The sequence below is a fragment of the Giraffa tippelskirchi genome, chromosome 5, assembly GCF_054371585.1.
Source record: "Giraffa tippelskirchi isolate mGirTip1 chromosome 5, T2T-mGirTip1v1.2.pri, whole genome shotgun sequence".
In the NCBI taxonomy this organism is placed as follows: domain Eukaryota; kingdom Metazoa; phylum Chordata; class Mammalia; order Artiodactyla; family Giraffidae; genus Giraffa; species Giraffa tippelskirchi.
In genome coordinates this window covers 148,495,055-148,516,222 of record NC_137279.1, presented here as the reverse complement: position 1 = coordinate 148,516,222, position 21,168 = coordinate 148,495,055, and the positions used below count along the sequence as shown (strand labels likewise).

The following is a 21,168-nucleotide window of genomic DNA, read 5'->3' as shown; positions in this document are numbered from 1 at the left end:
ACTGATTGACACATTTGCACTTTCAGGCCTTTAGCACTTAAAGTTATTTGATAACTGTTATTCCACTATTTGCTTTTTATGAGACAATTGGAGGAATATGTTACATTAAAAATAGAGTATAACATGTAAAGCTTAATAAACAATATCACATAATTCAGTAAAGTGTTCTCTTGAGTACTAGATTTCTGTACTTTGATGTGAAGGCGTGATTGTATGAGGGAAGACTTTGTTCTGTTTGTTTTGTTTTCTAATGAGTTAGATAATTACACCAAATACAATTCCAAGTATCCAAAGTGAAAACATAAACTATAACTGCGACATTACTTTTGATGAAAAATATCTCACCTGACTTACACTCAAATAGTCCTTAAGCTCTTCTGTACTGGTCTATGAACAGAGTACCAGTTTCAGGAAAAATAACTGATGCAATTTAACATTTTTTTAAGAGACAGAGGGTTTCTTGTAACTATATATGTTAAAAGTGTTTAAAACCTATGGTCAATGTAAAAAGATAAAAAAATGGAATCAGTCCCTAGAGAATTCTAGAATTACTGTAAACTAATTACTTTGAGTAAAAAGTAATGCGGATCAGATTTGTTTCATATGACAAAAAAAAAAGATTCTGTTTATTTTTTAAGAAAACTGTAATTGGTTAGAAACATTATTTGAAAGAAACAGAGATACTATTATCTTTAAAAAGTTTAAAAGCCAAAAGTTCTCTAAACTAAGATATGACAAAATTCAGGATACAGCATATAAATGGATGAGGTAGGTGCACACAAGTAAACAAGGGCTGCACCAAACCAACAAGACTGGAAAGGTACTGCTGCCGCTAGTTAGAGAAGCTTCACTATTGGCAGCAATGAGTGAACTAAACATAGGTCTCCTAGAAGCAGACCATGAGTTCAGCTATTTTAATTAGCCATAGTATTCATTAGATTATTCTTTAAAAACAAAACACCTAAGGTATACCATCAAGAGACAAGCCGTCTATCAAATCCTTTAGACTGAAAATGTTAATGCTCATTACAAATAGGCAATATGCTACGATAATCATATAGATTGCAGTTCCCATGATATGTGTTTGCAGGCTCTAAAGACAGCACTTCATCCTCACCACTGTTGTTAAACAACAACTTCCAAAATAAACTTAATATAAAGAATATCACCAACGGTTTAACTTATATCCTCACTGTGACCAAAAGTTCATCTCTTTTACCAACAATGAAAGGTATTTTACTAAGCGACAACAAACTGTTACTTTTGTACACATCCAGTGGCATTGTGTTTACAGTAGAGACATACACTATAAACTAGTGTCTATTAGAAACTGTAACAATATTCTACATGAATTTGGACTCATAAGCATGTTTAAGAAAGTGTAAATCGTTTACCACACCCAGATCCAAGATCATTAAATGTACAATATATTGCGTGTTTGAAATAAAACATAGCCCTCTCTGTTTCACCTTAGACATGCCACATACACTGATTTCCTGCAATCTATACTCATAAGCCAACTACCACCCAGTGGAGAGAAAGGATATCTTTCAGGGAGATTTTAGGATCTATGTCAGGTGGGGGTGTCACAGGCAGAAGGGAGGGTGATGGGAAATGAAGGAATAAGGGTATTTAGCCTTGTTTAGATCTAAGCACTGCTGATCATCAATTTATATTTTCGCAGGAGAAAAAAATGTTACCAGACTCTTACAGCAATGTTGTTTATAGATAAAATTAGGCTACGGATGTTCATTAGTGACAAAACATTTCAATGCCCAAGCTTGGGGAAAAGAAGGGAAGAAGGAAGAGTGAGTAAAAGAAGCAAGACTTAAAATGCAAAAAGGGAGGAAAAGGGAAAGTTGAGGGGATGGAGAGCAGCAGAGAGAGGGAGAGACTGTGTGTATACATGTGTGAGTGACAATGTGTGGAACAGTGAAGGAGTGAGCAGGTGCCTTTTTAGAGAGTAAAAGAGAATCTGAATGTGAAAGTGGTTGTTAGGGAGAGCATGGAAGTGCCAGCATGTATGAGAATGTGAAACAGAGAATATGTGAGGGAGTGTGGTTATGAAAAAGAGATTTGTGAGGGTGAGAAAATGGAACTGTAAGGGGTTAGAGGGAGCTCACATGTGTGTGTGACAGGGATGGGAAACAATATGGGGAGAGATGGGAAATGCGAGTCAAAAGAGAGAGAGACAGAAGTCAAGCTCGCAGAACAGGGATATTAATGAGAAAGAAAAACGAAGAATGGAGAAAGGTAAAGAATGGAGGAAAGTGTATTAAATAAAAGGATCAGAAATTAGAGTGGTGGAGATGAAAAAGAAAACATGAGGTGAAAAAAGAAAGGGAGAAAACATTGAAAAGCAATAAAAAGAGGTAATGGGTGGAAAAGAGTAAGAAGGAGGGGAATTGGAAAAACAAACCAAAACGAAGGAAGGAAAAAAGGGGGGGCGGGGGGACAAAGCGATAAGAGGAAAGAAAGAAAACTGAAAACGGAGAAATTGAGCCTGTGTCCAAGTGAGAGGGAAAATACATGGGAGCAGGGAGCCAGCAGTTGGGAAAAGTCGCTCAGGTTACAGTAAAATAGAAACAAACCTGATAAACTTGTCAGACTCTCCAAGAGTACCCCAGGACAGTAAAACAGAGACCTTGTGAACTGAGTTTCCAAGTGGCACCGGCCCCTCCTAAACCTCACACTCCACTCATCTCGGGGCTACTTGACGTTCCGGCAAAGTGCTTAAGCATCACCAGTTCTGTTTGCCACCTGCCCCGGAGTAAAAAGGCCAGGGCTCCAGGCAGAATCAGTACCTGGGCTTCCTGAAATGCGGTCTTTTGATAGTAATCACCACCAGCATCTTTACTTGGTTTAAAAAGACCGCAAGAAAGGTGGAGAGACAGACAGACAGAGACAAGTACGAAAAGCACGACGTTCCTCCTACCTAAGCACCGCCGTGTCCCCTTTTCTGACCATCATGTTGTCCACAGCCGCCCAGGGGAAGTCCACACTCTGTCCAGCCGGGAGGCAGGAGGGTAGCAGGCAGCACAGGCTGAGGAGCACCGCCGCCAGCCACTGGTTCGAGCAACAAGCACCCTGCACCAACAGCATCATGTCCATCCCTGCTAGGGCTGCTCACTCTCCAGCAGCTTTCAGCTCGCACTCCCCCACCCCCTGGTGCTGCCGAGTCTTCCCAGGAACCAGGCGGCGCGCCACGGGATTTTTTTTTTTTTCCACTTCTTCTTCCCCCCCACTTTCTTCTTCTTCTTTTTTTATTCTTTTTAATTGGGTGGGTGGGTGGGTTTCTTTTCTCCCCCCCACCCCCACCTAGTTGTTGGGTGTTGTTTCTCTCTTTTTTGCCTCCCCTCCTCCTCTTTGCTTTCCCTCCCTCCCTCCCCTCCCACCCCCTAGCACCACTCTACACCTCCTCTCGGTTGCTTTTGGCCGAGTCCGGAGTGTGTCTAATTCTCCGGCGGCTCGCGCACTATCTAGCGAGGAGTGGAGCGCGCCGGCGAGTGAGGGAGGAGGCGCGGCGACGGCGGAGGCAGGGCGATCGGCGGCGAAGGCTGCAATAGCGGCAGCAACAGCAGCCGAAGCAGCGCGGAGCGCAGCGGCGGCCGGCGGCCCCCGGGCTCGCGCGCGTTGCCAAGCGGCCGTTTCCTTAGCAACCCCGCCCGGGGACTGAGGATGCAGCAGGGAGGGGGAAATGAAGTGGCGGGGGTAGTGGTGCGGGGGGCAGGAAGAAAGAAAAAAGAAAAAGAAAATCGGGAAGAGGTATATTATTATACAAACTGAGAGAAAAAAAAAAAGAGAGAGAGAGAGAGAGACACCGGAGACAGAACGCTTCCCTTCCTGTCGTACGCACTAGAGTGATGCTTTGCTAGAAAAGTCTTCGCGTCGGGGCCGAGGTGAAGAGAACAGAGCGGCGCTTTGCTTTCCCTCTCCGGTGCGTTTTACCTCTTGAGGCACAGTAACTTTTAAGTCCTCCAAGTTGTGGTAGGCGCCATCATGACGCCAGGCACTCTGAGGTTTTGTTGTTTATTTTTCTTTTTTTTTTCCCCCCATCTCGCCCGAGCGACCGCCCTATAGTTGACACTTTACCTCTTTTCGGAAATAGGTAGGGACGGTGGCGGGGAGTACTGTTTTTTTGCGGGGACAGGCGGGTGGGGGGTGCTTGCAAAGCCTAGGGTAGAGCAGCTGGCGTGTCTGTTGGGTCAGTCGCTAAGGACTATAAGGCGGTCCCCCTCCACCCCCGACCCCATGCATGTTGACACTAAATTGTGTGTATGTGCGTGTGTGTGTCTGTGCGAAGTATGGTCAGAGCGGAGAGTGCGCGGATCTGTGTGTGTAGTAAGCGCGCTCCTGTAATGCGCGCGAATCGTGCACAAGGGGACTGTGCGCGTGCGGCACGCAGGCGCGCTGGGAGAGACAGGGTGGGTCTTGACTGGATGGAGTCGGGAAGAGACTGCAATCAAGTATTTTAATTGTGTACAGCCAGGCAGTCCTGTTATGTAAGAGGGAGCTTAACCCGTTTGAGCCTATCAGGCGGAATGATCAGCGCATTCGAATCTAGGTAGGGCAAAGTTACGGGGTTTAACGAGTCACAGGTTTATATCATTTAACAGCCTCTAAACGGGGTTGGACAGGCTTCCCACCCCGGATAGGGGGAGGGGGAGCGGTCAGAGCGGTTACCCTCTCTTCCTCCGCCGCCGCATCCCCTTACCCGCTTGCCCCGCCGCTGCGAGCCGCTGTCCAGGACCCAGGCACATTGGGGGTGCTGGGCATGAGGCCACCCCCTACCCTTTTTTACTTCTTCCCTTCTTGAACCCCTGTCCAGGCTGGCGATCCTTTAGCTATTCTGGGCCATTTGCAGATCAATGCGAGAACCGAGGCTAGAGTCAATAGCAGTTACGCCAATCAATCTTGTTCAGAGAGGAGTTTGGGAAGCAGAGCAGGGAAGAGAAAAAGAGAAACAAGTAATTAAAAAATATGGTTACCCCTCCCCTTCCTCCAGCCAGCAGTCTTTGAAGATTTTCTTCGCCTGGCCCCAGCCCTTCTTCCCTTGGAGGAAATAAATGCAGCAAAACCTCACACATCCCTAACTTGTTTTCCATAATGCTAGCAGGGTCCTCTGGCAAAGCGCACAGAAGCAATAATCTCTGCAGGGGTCAGCATCCGGCTGCCTCCCCAGACTGAGCTCTTTACGAGGCAGGCAGGGAGTCGTTTTGCTTGGCTTTAGCGGTGCTCACGGTGATTTTTATCGCAGTGCATGAGGATATATGGGGAAAGGGAAGGATTCCCATCACCTGTGACCACCCAGACTGACTGTTCGAAGAGCCTCTAGCCAGCATCACCTCCCTGCTGAAGTGACACTCCAAAGCCCCCCGAGACGCTTGCAGCGGGAGTTACTGATGTTATTAGTATTCAAGCTTAACTCTCAAATCCGTCTCGGAAATTGAGAATGCAACAGTATTCAACCGCATTTTGAAACATCAATAAATGTTAGTCATTTGCGAATGAATGAAAACATTTTCTTTACCGTCTGGTATGCTAGGGAAATAATCGTCAAATGACAGACTCTTGCTAATATTGATGCCAAATACCTAGGTAACACTGTCATCTTGTTAACTGCGTTTTTCTCTCCTGCGTGGTACACTGATGGATAAAGCCTAAAATTATCTAGGGCAAACCGAGGATTAGAAGAATCGGTATGTCGTATACATGGGCAAAACTTCGCAATATTATTTAGTATTTTCATAGAAAATATCTGGATTCCATTGAAGAGAAGCAGAAGGCACGGCGGCTTCCAGCATTGTGACTCAGTTTAGTGCTGTTTTATGCAGGGATGGGGGTGCCAGCGTTTCTAGTACAAGCTATGAAAAGCATCCTTTTGTAACCGCTGTTTCACAGAGATCTGACATCTTCGGGGCGGGGGTGGCAGGGAGGAAAAGGGGGTATCTGTGACCAGAGATGGAGCTATGCAGCAGTTTTAATATGTACAACAACCCTTCAGGGTTGTGAAAGGAAACTGGGACCACTTCTGTTTAAAGGCAAAGAGTTTATTTTCTTTATTTCTAGTTTTTAGCTCAACTTCCAGTCACTGATCACAAAGCACTAAAATCTCACAAAACTCATCAAAGGAAACAGTAACTGAACCTAGTTTATAGATTCATGGAGTGCTGGAAAGCTTATTTACATGTGCATCACTATTATTAAAGTGAGTGCAAGAACGCTGAGTGGGGCAGCCTTATTCCTGCGTGTACTTCTGCTGTTCTTTTGACCAGGGAGGAAAATTACTTTAAAAGCGCTTATTACTTTATTTTCTCCTCAACCTTTCTATGGGTGTATATCCGAGAGGATTTTACAGGGTTTCTAGTATATGCTTTTGAGGTCCTAGATTTCTTTCAAGCAGAGACTTAAATCCTGTAAGTCTTAGCTCCTGAGAGAAAACCAGAACAAAAACAAACAGCAACAAATGACAGGAAAAAAAACACCTCTAAGTTCAGCTAGCACACAGTTATTTAGCAGATTTTTTTTTTTTTTGAAGTATCAGAATAGGTAACAACAGCATTGTTGAAACATTTTAGATGGTGAGGGTTGGAGTGGGTGTAGTAGGATATTCTTTTGGTAAGAGTTTCTAGAAATTGACATTGGCCTGAATTCCTACTATTTCCTGTTGAATCTGGTACCCTTACTTTGCTTTCAAAGCTTGACTTCTAATACTTGAAAACACGTGATGACCAACATGGAAGGAGGAAGGTGGAGACTGACTTTGCTAATTGATTATGCCTTAAGTAGACTGATTTACACCCCTGTTTTTCATGTCCTCTGAATTCAAGTATGTTGGAAGAGTAATGTAATAAGGAAGCTTCTTATGCTTCTTTAGTTTAATAAGCTTGATTTTTAATTGACAGTGTAAATGAGATTGTTATTTTGAAAAAAATATATAAATTCATATTTGTTTTCTGATAGTGAGTAAACCCAGATACATTTTTCATGCTATTACTGTATAGGCATGAGAAATTTTAGGCAAGACAGGTCCCAGGAGCTAATGAGAGCACTTTGTAATTCCTGAAAGAGCGGGCCAGGAAGCCCTTTTAAACAGGACATATGAATAATAGCTCTCTAACTTGGGTCATATGGAGAAGGCAATGGCACCCCACTCCAGTACTCTTGCCTGGAAAATCCCATGGATGGAGGAGCCTGGTAGGCTACAGTCCATGGGGTCACTAAGAGTCGGACACGACTGAGCGACTTCACTTTCACTTTTCCCTCTCATGCACTGGAGAAGGAAATGGCAATCCACTCCAGTATTCTTGCCTGGAGAATCCCAGGGACGGCGGAGCCTGGTGGGCTGCCGTCTATGGGGTCGCACAGAATCGGACACGACTGAAGCGACTTAGCAGCAGCAGCAACTTGGGTCATAATTGAATCTCTATTTGAATGAAGCTGGTTTAAGTTTGGAGCACCTTGCCAACTTAAGTTGACCTGTGGTGGTTTGCAGCTTGGTATGAGAAACTACAAACCCTGGGAAATTTTTCACGGCAGGGGTGGGGAAAGGGAACATTTCTTTATAGAAAGTTTTCTCAACCTAGGTGCTTTTTTTTCTTAATTGAAGTACAGTTGATTTGCATTACTGTGTTAATTTCAGATGTTCCACAGTGATTCATATATATATATATATATGTATATATAAAGTGTGTAACCTAGACACTTTCAATGTTGTACCAGGTAGTTCTTTGTTGTAGAGACTGCCCTAGCATTGGAAAATGTTTAGCAGCAACCCAGGCCTCTACTCACTAGATGCCAATAGCACCAGTATATGCCAGTAGTTCTGATAACTAAACTTTCTTCAGAGGTTGCTAAATGCTTTGTTGACCAGGGTACAGGGATGTGGTAAAAAATACCCCAGGTTGAGAAACACTTCGTTATAGGTTACATTTCTAAAAATATATACCATCTGTTGCTTTTCAAGTAAAATAAAAAAGCAGATTGCAGTCAAACAAAAGTGTTTTATTTGAATTCTATAGCTACAAAATTGAAGAAGGCATTGGCACCCCACTCCAGGACTCTTGCCTGGAAAATCCCATGGATGGAGGAGCCTGATAGGCTGGAGTCCATGGGGTCGCAAAGAGTCGGAGACGACTGAATGACTTCACTTTCACTTTTCCCTTTCATGCATTGGAGAAGAAAATGGCAACCCACTCCAGTATTGCCTGGAAAATCCCAGGGACAGGGGAGCCTGGTGGGCTGCCATCTATGGGGTCGCACAGAGTCAGACACAACTGAAGTGACTTAGCAGCAACAGCAGCTACAAAATAGATCTTCCTCATCATCAATTCGGTCTCTGCATTTACCTGCTATATGACTGAGTAGCCCAACTTAGTGGGGGTATAATTAATTTAATGGTTGACTGTAAATATCTTTCCATAATGTCTCCATTAGAATACTTTTATTTGTCAGAGTTGAATGGATATTTCTCACTTTTAAAAAAAACCTGACATTTTGTGGTTGTTTAAATAAACATATAAATCAATGGTGAGCTTCTTTTGGGCAAGAACTAACTTAAATCTTTATATTGTTTACATAATGACAGCTACAGGAAAATATTAGGTTACTCAGGAAACGGCTATTAAATAAAGGAGAGGAAAAACAAAGTAATTTCCCTTTTGAATAACTCTATGTAAAAATCTTATATTCCTTCACTTACCATTTTTTTTTCATCTTATTTATTAAATACCACCGGCCTTCATGGTAAGCAAAGAGGTAAGGACTGTGGGCTGGAGGGATGTTACAGGGGTACTTTCAAAGCTCTTCAAACCATTCCTGTAGAAAGGCTCTGAAAATTTTACCAAAGTTCTGAAGCCAGAGTGAGAAGTCTTAGGATATATGTGAGTGGAAATTAATTTTAAAGTACTGAAATTTTTATTCTTTTCACTTGTAGTGAGTACATATTAACTACATATGCTTATATATATGCATGGGTTCTGGAGAAAGTAATAAATACTTCTATCATTATTTACTTATGGAGAAGGCAATGGCAACCCACTCCAGTACTCTGGCCTGGAGGGTCCCATGGAAGGAGGAGCCTGGTAGGCTGCTGTCCATGGGGTTGCTAAGAGTCGGACACGACTGAGTGACTTCACTTTCACTTTTCACTTTCATGCATTGGAGAAGGAAATGGCAACCCACTCCAGTATTCTTGCCTGGAGAATCCCAGAGACGGGGGAGCCTGGTGGGCTGCCATCTATGGGGTCACACAGAGTCGGACACGACTGAAGCGACTTAGCAGCAGCAGCAGTACATCTATTTAAAAATAAATGTCAAATTTAATATTTTCTATTTGCCTATTAGGAATTTAAAATCTTATACTCTGAAGCTAGCATTCTATTTTTTTTTATATTATCTCGTTTTGTTTCCTAAAAGTTTCCGATTGTGATTTCAGAGATTTATATCTTGTATACATTTAACCCTTCAACAACAAGGGTTTGAACTGTGCGGGTACATTTTTATGCAGATTTTTCAATAAATACTATAGTACCACCCTATAGTATAGCGACTGAGTCCCTGTGGTGTGGAACCTCAGAAATGGAGGACTGACTATAAAACTATATATGGATTTCCCACAATGCATGTATCAATGCTCTTTACCCTTCACGTTATTCAAGGGTAAACTGTATATATTTTTAAAGACTTTACTAGAGCAGTTGTAGGATTACAACAAAATTTAATGGAAAGTATAAAGATTTCCTGTATATACCCTGCCCCCAAACATGTATAGCCTCCCCCAGTACCTACATCACTCACTAGAATGGCACATACTTTTTTGGCAAGGATGAGCCAACATTGGCACATTAAAATCACCCCAAGTTCATAGTTTGCCATAGGGTTCACTCTTGGTATTATACATTTTATGAGTTTAGACAAATATATAATGACATGTAGTTATCATTTTAAATATCATATGGTAAAAATCCTCTTTGCCCTGACTATTCAGTTCTCCCCTGACAACTTCCAATTTTTTTTTTTAATTGTTTTCATAGTTTTGCCTTGCCCAGAGTGTCATATACATGGAATTATACAGAATGGAGCCTTTTTTCAGATGGGCTCCTTTGACCCAGTAACATGTGTTTAGGATTTCTCCATGTCTTTTCATGGCTTAATTGCTCATTTATTTTTAGTGCTGAATAATATTCCATTATCTGGATATCCACAGTCTATTTATTCTCCTACTAGGGAAAATCTTGGTTGTTTCTAAATTTGGGTACTTTAAATAAAACTGCTATAAACATCCATATTCAACTTTTTGTGTGGATATGTTTTCGGCTCCTTTGGGTAAATACCAAGCTGCATGATTGCTGGATCATACAGTAAGACTATATTTGCTTTTGTAAGAAAATCCCAAAATTTCTTCCAAAGTGACTGTACCATTGTGTATACATACCCGCTAGTAAATGAACAAGAGGTTTTGCTGCCAAATATCCTCACAAGCATTTGGTATTGTCAGTGTCCCAGACTTTGGCCAATCTAGTAGGTGTGTAGTGGTATCTCACTGTTGCTTTAATCTACATTTCTCTGGTGATATATGATGTGCTGTACCTTTCCATTTGCCATCTGTTTGTCTTCTTTGATGAGGTGTCTGTTAAGGTTTTTGGCTCATTTTTTATCAGGTTTTTGTTGTGTTGTTGTTGAGTTTTGAAAGTTCTTTGTATATTTTGGATAATAGTGCTTTAACAGTTATGTCTTTTGCAAATATCTTATCCCAGTCTGTGGCTTGTCTTCTCATTATCTTGACATTGTCTTTCACAGGCTAGACATTTTTAATTTTAATGAAGTACAGTTTATCAGTTATTTCTATCGTGAATTGTGTGTTTTCTGTTGGGTATAAAAAGACATCGCCATACCCAAGTTCATTTAGGTTTTCTCCTATGTTATGTTTACACTTTGGTCTATGATCTTTTTTTGAGTTAATGGTTGTAAAGAGTATAATTATCTTGAAAATAATTATTTTCAAACCCTATAAGACTTGTGAATGTTATCCCTTTATCATATTTTCCTGTAATTGGTAAATAATATATAAATACTATCTATCATATAATATAAAAATAATAGGGAAGATACCTCATTGTGTTCATTTATTAAGCCACCTTTACCAGAATTGGTAATTTTTTATTTTGATGAATTCGTACTACTAATATACTTCTCATAAAAAAAATATGTATATATAACTGAATCATTTTGCTGTACAGCAGAAATTAACACAACATTGTAAATCAACTATACTTCACTTAAAAAAAAAATCTAGTCTTATTGTCATTTCATTCCATGATCACTTCTAGCAATCATTGGGATGTTGTAGTAAAATTATGATATTCACAGTGAAATAAATCATAGTTTCTTTGCCTAATATTAGAAAAAACCAGACAGGTTTAAAGTGGAATAACTTTAAAGGACTATATGAAATACCTATCCAAATTTATAAAAGCCAGACATATTCATGACATTTTTTTTTCGTTCTGACAGGAAGACATACTTTTCACAATAAATCTTCAGAAAGTGCATAGAATATGAAAGTGCAACTTAGAGAAGTCTTAAAGTTAACATCTACCTAATTCCACCCAGACTAAGAAACAGAAGATTGCTGGTAACCCAGAAGCCTCCTGGAAGCACTTTCTTAGTGACAACCCCAATCTTCTTCCATAAAGTAACCACTGTGAGGTCATCCTTTCCCCATTTTCTTTATATTTTTACTACTTAGTTTTGGATCCACTGAAAAAATGACTTGCTTTTCTATATATATGCATACAAAGCCATATCAATCATACAGTTTGTAATTATATAATCTCCTTTTTTGTGTCTGAACTTTTTAAGATTTTAATTTAATATTTATTAAATTAATTAGTATTTATTTAATTTAATTTAATATTTATTTTAATATTTTAAGATTCCTCTGTGCTGTTGTGCAGTTGTCTTCCCTTCATTTTGTATCTTTTTAGCATTGTATAGTATAAATATACAATTATGTATTCATTCATTATATTGTTGACAGACTATGTTTTACATGACTTGTCTATTATAGACAATGATGGCATGAACACTTTTGAACATCGGTGCTGAAAACTTCCCCAGAATGTTTAACCTGGCCTGCAAGGTTGTCGGGAGCTAGAAAGAGATAGAGACAGAGACAGAGATATTTATTTTAAGGAATTGACTTATCCTATCATGAAACTGCTGTTCAGTTGTTGTCATGTCCAACTCTTTGCAACCCCATGGACTGCAGCACAGTGGGCTCCTCTGTCCTCTGCTATCTCCAAGAATTTGCTCAAATTCATGTCCATTGAATTGGTGATGCTATCTAACCATCTCATCTTCTGTCTCCCCCTTCTCCTTTTGCCTTCAATCTTTCCCAGCATCAGGGTCTTTTCTGCTGAATAGGCTCTTCACATCAGATGGCCAAAGTATTGGAACTTCAGCTTCAGCATCAGTCCTTCCAGTGAATATTCAGGGTTAATTTCCTTTAGGATTGACTGGTTTGATCTCCTTGCAGTCCAAGGGATTCTCAAGAGTCTTTTCCAGCACCACAATTTGAAAGCATCAGTTTTTCGTGAAACTGGCAATTTCAAAATCTTCAGGGTAGCCAGGCAGGCTGAGACCCAGGGAAGTTTGATGCTGCAGCTTGTATCTGCAGACAGTCTAGAGACAGAATTCCCTCTTCTTCAAGGAACTTCAGCCTGTTTGGTTTTAAGCCCTTCGATTGAATGTGGCCTACCCACATTGTGGAGAGTTATCTGCTTTACTCCGAGTCTACTGATTTAAATATTAATCACATCTAAAGAGGGACTTCCCTGGTGACTCAGTCGGTAAAGAATCCGCCTGCAATATAGGAGACTTGGATTCCATCCCTGGATCAGGAGGATCCCCTGGAGGAGGGCATGGCAATCCACTCCAGCATTCTTGCCTGAAGAATCCCATGGACAGAGGAGCCTGGCAGGCTACAGTTCATGGGGTCACAAAGAGTCAAACACAACTGAAATGACTGAGTATGCACTTACATCTGAAGAATACCTTCACAGTGACATTCAGAGTGGCATTTTAACAAATACCTGTATACTGTAGCCTTTTCAGTTTGACACATAAACTCAACCATCACACCTGGTTTGCTTCCATTTAACTGCTATGTTGATTGGTAGTTCTTCCTCATCTCAGTGTTAAGTAAGATGATGTATTAAGATAGCAACACTTAGCTGTCCCACACTCTTTTTTTTCTTTTGAAACTGACAAGTTTTCAAGTCAGTCTTAACTATATAAATTCTCTTGGTGCTTAGAATCAAATATATGATACTAAAAAAGCTTCCTTTTTTTGAACTTTATTAAATGAAAGATACGGGAGAAAAATGTTATTCTGTTGTTGTTGATAATGTTATCTGTATTTGTTTTAATTCCAGACCTTTAAAAATTTCACTGTTTGAAACTGTATCAAAATTATAATAGCAGGCAAACCAGCTTAGAATTGGAACAAATCAGAATGCTGAAGCATCATGACTTTGAACTAATAGACTCACTTCTGTTAGAGCCAATCAAATCCTATGAATTGAGTGTATTACTCAAGCATTGTTCAGAAGGACTGTATTTCCAAATAGAGCACTCTCATGCCCAGCAAATTTAGTAAGATCATCTTCATCTTTCAGATGGCCTCATTACCTTATCAACATCAGTCTCAGTGACCTCTAGAATTTGAACCACCACTGAATTGCTCTCCATTGTTATTATTTTATCAATTCAAAAATGTTATACGTGTAGACTCATGTAGGATGTGTCCTTTTGAAGATGACTTTTATTTATACAGTGTAATGCCCTTGAGATGGATCCAAATTACTTCTTGTATCAATAGTTTCTTCCTTTTAGTGCTGACTAGTCATGGAATGCTGCACTATAATTTGTTTAACCATTCAGCTATTTTAGGACATTTCAGTTATTGCCAATTCTGGGCTATTACAAGTATAACCACTATGAATAATCATGTCCAGGCTCTTGGGTTGACTTAGTTTCATTTTTCTGGAATAATTAATCAGAAATGTGATTGAGAGGTCATGTGGTAAATGTCTGCTTTTTTTTTTTTTAAAGACACTTCCAAACTCTATTGCAGTGTGGCTGTACTTTATTACATTCCAACAATACTGTATAAGAAATCCAGTTTCTCTATATCCTCACACATTCTATATTGTCACTAGTTTTTATTCTTGCTCTTCTAATAGGCGTATAGTGATTTTCATTTCACATTCCATTCATTGTGGTTTTGATTTGTGTTTTCCTAATGACTAACAATGTTGGCTGTCTTTTCATGTACTTGTTTACCACCCTTGTAATATCTTCAGTGAAATGTCTCTTCATGTCTTTCACCCATTTTCTAATTGAATTTGTTTGCTTATCTTACTGTTAAGTTTGATTTTTTTTAATATGTTCTAGACATGAATCCTTTATCAGATAATGTGGTTTACAAATGTTTCTCCCAGAATCTATTTTTCTTTCTTTTTGTTCCTGTTTTCTTAATTGGCTTATAATATATTATGTTTTATGTATAAATATTATATTTTGACCTCTCTGTACACTACAGTGTGGTTATCATCAAAGGTTTAATTTCCATCCATCAGCATGAAGTTGACCCCAGTTATTTATTTTGTCCTCCTACCACATCCCTTCCCTTCTGGTACTTCCGTTCTCTGTATCTATATATTTGTTTTTTATTTAGCTTGTTTTTATTATTATTATTTGTATTCCACCTGTGACTGAAACCATGTGGTATTTGTCTTTTTCTCTATGACTTATTTCACTTAGCATAGTACTAGTCTAGGCCCATCTATGTTGTTACAAATGCCAAGATTTCATCTATGTTGTGAATGTATGATAGAACTTCATTACATTTGTATGTGCTTCCCTGGTAGATCAGTGGGTAAAGAATCCACCTGCAATGCAGGAGATCCCGGCTTGATTTCTGGGTGGGGAAGATCCCCTGGAGAAGGGATAGGCTACCCACTCCAGTATTTTTGGGCTTCCCTGGTGGCTCAGCTGGTAAATAATTTGCCTACAGTGTGGGAGACCTGGGTTCAATCCTTGGATTGGGAAGATTCCCTGGAGGAGGGCATGAAAATACATGACAGTATTCTTGCGTGGAGAGTCCACATGGACAGGGGAACCTGGTGGGCTACATGGTGTTGCAAAGAGTCAGACACAACTGAGTGACTAAGCACAGCACACACATACACACACACACACATCACAGAATTTTTATTCATTCATTGTAGATGGGCACCTAAGTCCTTTCCATATCTTGTCTACTACAAGTCACACTGTAATGAATATAGAGGTGCATGTGTCTTTTCAATTTTTTTTCAATAAATATCAAGAAGTGGAATAGCTGGATAATACTTTTTTGAGAAATCTCCATACTGTTTTCCAGTGACTACACTAATTCATATTCCCATCAATGATATATGACAATTCCCTTTCTCTACATCTTCTCCAACACATTTTATTTCCTTTTTATGATAATAGCCATTCTAATAAATGCAAAATGATATTTTGTGGGTTGTAATAATTAATGGTATTGAACATCTTTGCATGTGCCTGTTTCAGTCTCTATGTCTTCTTTGTAGAAATTTGTGTTCAGCTTCTCTGCAAAATTTTTAATAAAGGTTGTTTTTTGGTGTGAAGTTGTGTGAGTTCTTTATATTTGGATATTAACCCCTTATCAGATATATGTTTTGCAAATATTGTCTTCCATTCAGTGGGCTGTCTTTTTGTTTTGTTGATTGTTTCCTTTGTTTTACTGAAGCTTTTAGTTTGATGTAGTCCCGTTTGTTTATTTTTATTTTCTTTCCCAAACTTGGGGAGAAACATCCAGAAAGATATTTTTAAGATTGATGTCAAAGAGTGTACTGCCTATGTTTAATTATAGTAGATTTCTGGTTCAGGTCATATATGCAAGTCTGTAACAAATTTTGAGTTGATTTTTGTGTATTGTAAGAGATGGTGGTCTAGTTTCACTCTTTTGCATGTGGCTATCCAGTTTTCCCAAAACCATTTACTGAGGACACTATCCTCTCTCCCTTGTTTTTTCTTTGCTCCTTTATCATAAATTAATTATCCATATACGTGTGTGGGTTTATTTCTGGTCTCTAAATTCTGTTTCATTGATCTATGTGTCTGTTTTTTGGCTGATAAAATGTTGTTTTAATTACTATAGTTTTATCATATATTTTGAAATCAGTGAGTGTGATATTTCCACCATTGTTTATTATCAGGGTTGCTTTGGCTATTCAGAATCTTTTGTAGTTCCATATAAATTATAAAATACTTTTTGTTCTATTTCTATAAAAATTGTTTTTGAGGTTTTGGTAGGGATTGCACTGAATGTTTATTTTACTTTAGGTAATGTGAATGTTAACCATGCTAATTCTTCCAACCCATAAGCACAAAATATATTTTCATTTCTTCTCCAGTTTCTTTCAACAGTGTTTTATAGTTTTCAGTGTATAAAAGTCTTTCACTTCCTTAGTGAAATTTATTCCTAGATATTTTATTCTTTTTTTATGATTGTAAATGAGATTGTTTTTCAATTTCTCTTTTTCTTGTTCACTGTTAGTATATAGAAACATAGTGGGTTTTTATGTATTGATTTTTTGCTACACAACTTTCCTTGCTTATTATATTTCTTATAGTATTTTGGTAGAGAGTTTAGAATTTTTATGCATATAATTATGTCATCCAAAAATAGTGAAAATTTCACTTCCATTGTTCCAATCTGAGTGCCTTTTATTTCTTTTTCTTGCCAAATTCCCCTGGCTAAGACTTCCAGTACTATATTGAATAAGTATTGTGGTCTTGTTGCTGATGTTAAGGGGTATCTTTAGGTTTTTCACAATTGAGTATTGTGTTAGCTGTGATGTTCTTGTATCTAGCCTTTATTATATTGAGATATGTTCCTTCTATAACTATTTTATTCAGCGTTTTTTTTTAATTTTAAATAAGTGCTAAATCTTATCGAATGCTTTTTTTGTATCTATTAACATAATTATACAATTTTTATCTTTCATTTTGTTAATGTGGTGTATCATGTTGATTGATTTACAAATATTGAACCATCCTTACTTCCCTGGAATAAATCCTACTTGTTCGTGGTGTATGATCTTTTAATATATTGTTATTTTTAGTTTACTAATATTTGTTGAGGATTTTTGCATCTACATTCATCAGAAATATCTGGTATAATTTTCTTTTCTTCTTTTTTTTTTTTTTTTGAGTTGTCTTTTTCTGATTTTGATATCTGGGTATTGTTGACCTCCTAAAATGAGTTAGGAAGAACTCCTTCCTTTTCAATTTTTGATTCTTCCTTTGAATTTTTTCACTGATCCAATAGTTGTTCAGTAGCATGTTGTTTATTATACACATATTTTTAATTCTCCAGCTTTCTTCTTGTACTTGATATCTAGGTCATACCATTGTGATCTGAAAAGATCTTTGAAATTATTTTAATCTTAAATTTACTGAGATATGTTTGTGTCTCAACATATGATCTATCCTTGAGAATGTTCCATGTGTACTTAAGCAGAATATGTATTCTATTATATTTATATGGAATGTTCTGTATAAATCTGTTAAGTTCATCCAGTCTAATGTTTCATCTAAGAGCACTGTTTCCTTATTGACTTTTGGTCTGAATGACTTATCAATTGATGTAAAGGAGGTGTTAAAATTCTACTATTATTGTATTGCTGTCAGTTTCTCACTTTAGGTCTGTTAATAATTGCTTTGTATATACTGGTGCTCCTTAATAAGGCATATGAATAACTATTATGTCTTCTTGATGAATTGTCCCCTTTATCATTATATAATGTCCATCTTTGTCTCTTGTTACCTTTTTTGGCTTGAAGTATATTTTTTCCTGAAATGAGTGTGGCTATACCTACTTTCTTTTGTGTGCCATTTGCTTGAAGTATCATTTTCCATCCCTTCACATTCAGCTTATTTTTTTCTTTAGAGTGGAGGTGAGTCTTTGGTAGGCAGCATATAATTAGGTCTTTTTTTTTTGTTTTAAATCAACCCAGCTATTCTTTGTCTTTTGGTTGATTAATTAAGTTCACTTATCATTGATACATGAGAACTTGGTTCTGCCATTTTACCTTTTTCTCATTCCTCTCTACCTCCATTGTTTCTTCTTCATTGTGTTTCTGTCATCAAAACTATCAGTTTGATGTTTTTTGCAAGATTGGTCTCAGTTTCCTCTTCTTTATGTTTTGTGACTCTCCTCTAGATTTATGATTTATGTTTTGTTGTCCCCATGAGCTTTATACAAAACATCTCAGATGAAATAGTCCTATTTTTGCTAATAGCATCTTATCTTCATTTGTCTATATAAGTTTTATTCTTTTCCTCTTCCGTTTATGCTTTTTGTCTCAAGTTATCCCTTTTTATGTTGTAAGTTCATAACAGCTGTGTTATTTTTACTTCATTTTCCCTTTAAACTTTATGCTATAAATAGATGTTTAAAAACTTACTCTGATATAAAGCTGTGAAGTTCTGATTCTGTCTATTTATCACCTTCTTCAAAGTTTTGTGTGCTATCACCTTTTGTTTCATGTAGAAGAGCTCCTTTCAACACATCTTATCAAGTGTTGATGAACTCCCCATAGCTTTTGTTTGCCTGGGGAAGCCTTTATTTCTCCTTCATATATAAATGATATCTTTGTTCTGTAGAATATTTTTGTCTGACAGTTATCTTTCGGTACATTGAGTATGTCAATTCACTCTCTTCTGGTCTGTAGTGTTTCTTCTGAGAAAACTGCTGATAGCCTAATAGGGATTCCTTTGTAGACTGCTATCCTTTATTGCTATCCTTTATCCTCTGACTGCCATTAAAATTGTTTCTTTGTCATTAATGTTTGACAGTTTTAACATAATGTATCTTGGAACATTTTTTTTTTTTCACTCAGGTAATTAGGAGTTTTCTTAGCTTTCATGAACTTGTATCCAGTTCCTTCTTGAGGTTTGAGAAGTTCTCAGCTATTATTTCTTTATAAACTCTTTGATTGTTTCTCCCTCTCATCTCCTGGAATTCTCAATGTACTAATGTTACCATTCAGAAAACTAAGATCATGGCATCTGGTCCTATCACTTCATGGGAAATAGATGGGGAAACAGTGGAAACAGTGTCAGACTTTATTTTTTGGGGCACCAAAATCACTGCAGATGGTGATTGCAGCCATGAAATTAAAAGACACTTACTCCTTGGAAGGAAAGTTATGACCAACCTAGATAGCATATTAAAAAGCAGAGACATTACTTTGCCAACAAAGGTCCGTCTAGTCAAGGCTATGGTTTTTCCTGTAGTCATGTATGGATGTGAGAGTTGGACTGTGAAGAAAACTGAGTGCCAAAGAATTGATGCTTTTGAACTGTGGTGTTGGAGAAGACTCTTGAGAGTCCCTTGGACTGCAAGGAGGTCCAACCAGTCCATCCTAAAGGAGATCAGTCCTGGGTGTTCATTGGAAGGACTGATGTTGAAGCTGAAATTCCAATACTTTGGCCACCTCATGCGAAGAGTTGACTCATTGGAAAAGACCCTGATGTTCGGAAGGATTGGGGTCAGGAGGAGAAGGGGACGACAGAGGATGAGATGGCTGGATGGCATCACCGACTCAATGCACATGAATTTGAGTAAACTCCAGAAGTTGGTGATGGACAGGGAGGCCTGGCGTGCTGTGATTCATGGGGTTGCAAAGAGTCGGACACGACTGAGCAACTGAACTGAACTGAATGTTGCCCTTTCTAATAGAGTCAGCTTTTTTTTGTAGAATTCCTTCCTTTTTTATTTTCTTTTTAAAATTTAAAGTTTTTACTCTATTTATAGCTATTATAAATTATTGGCTATATTTTCTGTGTTGTACAATATAGCTTTGTAACTTACTTTATACATAATATTTTATGTCTCTTCTTTTTCTAGGTATTAATTCTCTTTTCTAGCTGTATCATTTCCAGATTTCTATATTCGAGCTAACTAATTCTCTCTTCTACACAATCGGCCCTATTTTTAATGCTTTCTAATTCATTCTTCGTTTTGTTTATTGAGTTCTTCAGCCATAGAATTTCGTCTTTTTGCTTTTTAGAGTTTTTATATCTTTGGTGAAGTATTCTTTTTATTCATTATATTCCTAAGTATATTGTTCTAACTTTCTCAATTATCTTTTAGCTCATTGAGTTTCTATGACAGCTGTTTTGAATTCTCTGTCGGTAGATCACAATAGTCAGCGACTTGAAATTCAATTTCTGGAGAATTACTATTTTCTTTTGTGCTACTGTCTTTCTTCATGGTGCTTGATGAGATGTTACTCTGTTGGTGCATTTGAAATAGTACCTTTCGGCTAGTACACCTGGCGAAGGGAATGTCAGCCCACTCCAGTGTTCTTGCCTGGAAAATCCCATGGACAGAGGAGCCTGGCAGGCTACAGTCCATGGGGTTGCAAAGAGTCGGACTCAACTGAGTGACTAAGGCACACTTCTTCTAATGAGCACCTTTCTTCTTGAGGCAAAGTTTTTCTTTTTTTTTCACTTGATTCTAAAGGTTTAACAGGTTAGTAGTTAGAGGGCTTTCTTTGTTTTCCTGAAGGTGTCACTATAGTACAAGTTTTTAGTCTCTCCTACCGGTGCTTCCACTGGTTATTCTTGAGAGGAGGCACTCTCCTCACTCCATGCATCTGTCAGAAGTGTCACCTGATTCCCTTGTCGCTGTGCCTTTGGAATTATTGGCACTTTGGTGTTGCTGGCACAACTGATGACATCTTTTGAGGACTGGAGTGGTAGTTGTTTCCACCATATCTAGGGTTTCCTGGATAGCAAGCTCCACTGCCACAGGAAAAGACGACGATAGAGGATGAGATGGTTGGATGGCATCACTGACTCAATGGACATCAGTTTGAGCAAATTCCAGGAGATAGTGAAAGACAGGGAAGCCTGGTGTGCTGCAGTCATGGGGTCATAAAGAGTCAGAAATGACTGAGCGACTGAACAAGCAACAACAACTGCCACAGGGGAAAGGAAAGACTTAGGGTGAAGCTGGGGTTGCAAGTGTCCCTGCTGTGATCAGGGTTGTCTAGTTTTGGGGTGCCACCACTGTATGTTGGG

At 38.6% G+C, this 21,168-nt stretch overlaps 1 protein-coding gene across 1 annotated transcript in view; it reads right to left on the bottom strand.

Annotated features, from left to right (window-relative positions):
• Positions 1-3,583, bottom strand: part of NEGR1 (neuronal growth regulator 1) — a 960,822-nt gene extending 957,239 nt beyond the window's left edge. The window contains exon 1 of the mRNA XM_081490654.1: positions 2,936-3,583. Within this exon, the coding sequence (XP_081346780.1) occupies positions 2,936-3,111 (176 nt within the window). The 5' untranslated portion in view covers positions 3,112-3,583. The remainder of the gene's footprint in view (positions 1-2,935) is intronic.
• Positions 3,584-21,168: the final 17,585 nt, after the last annotated feature.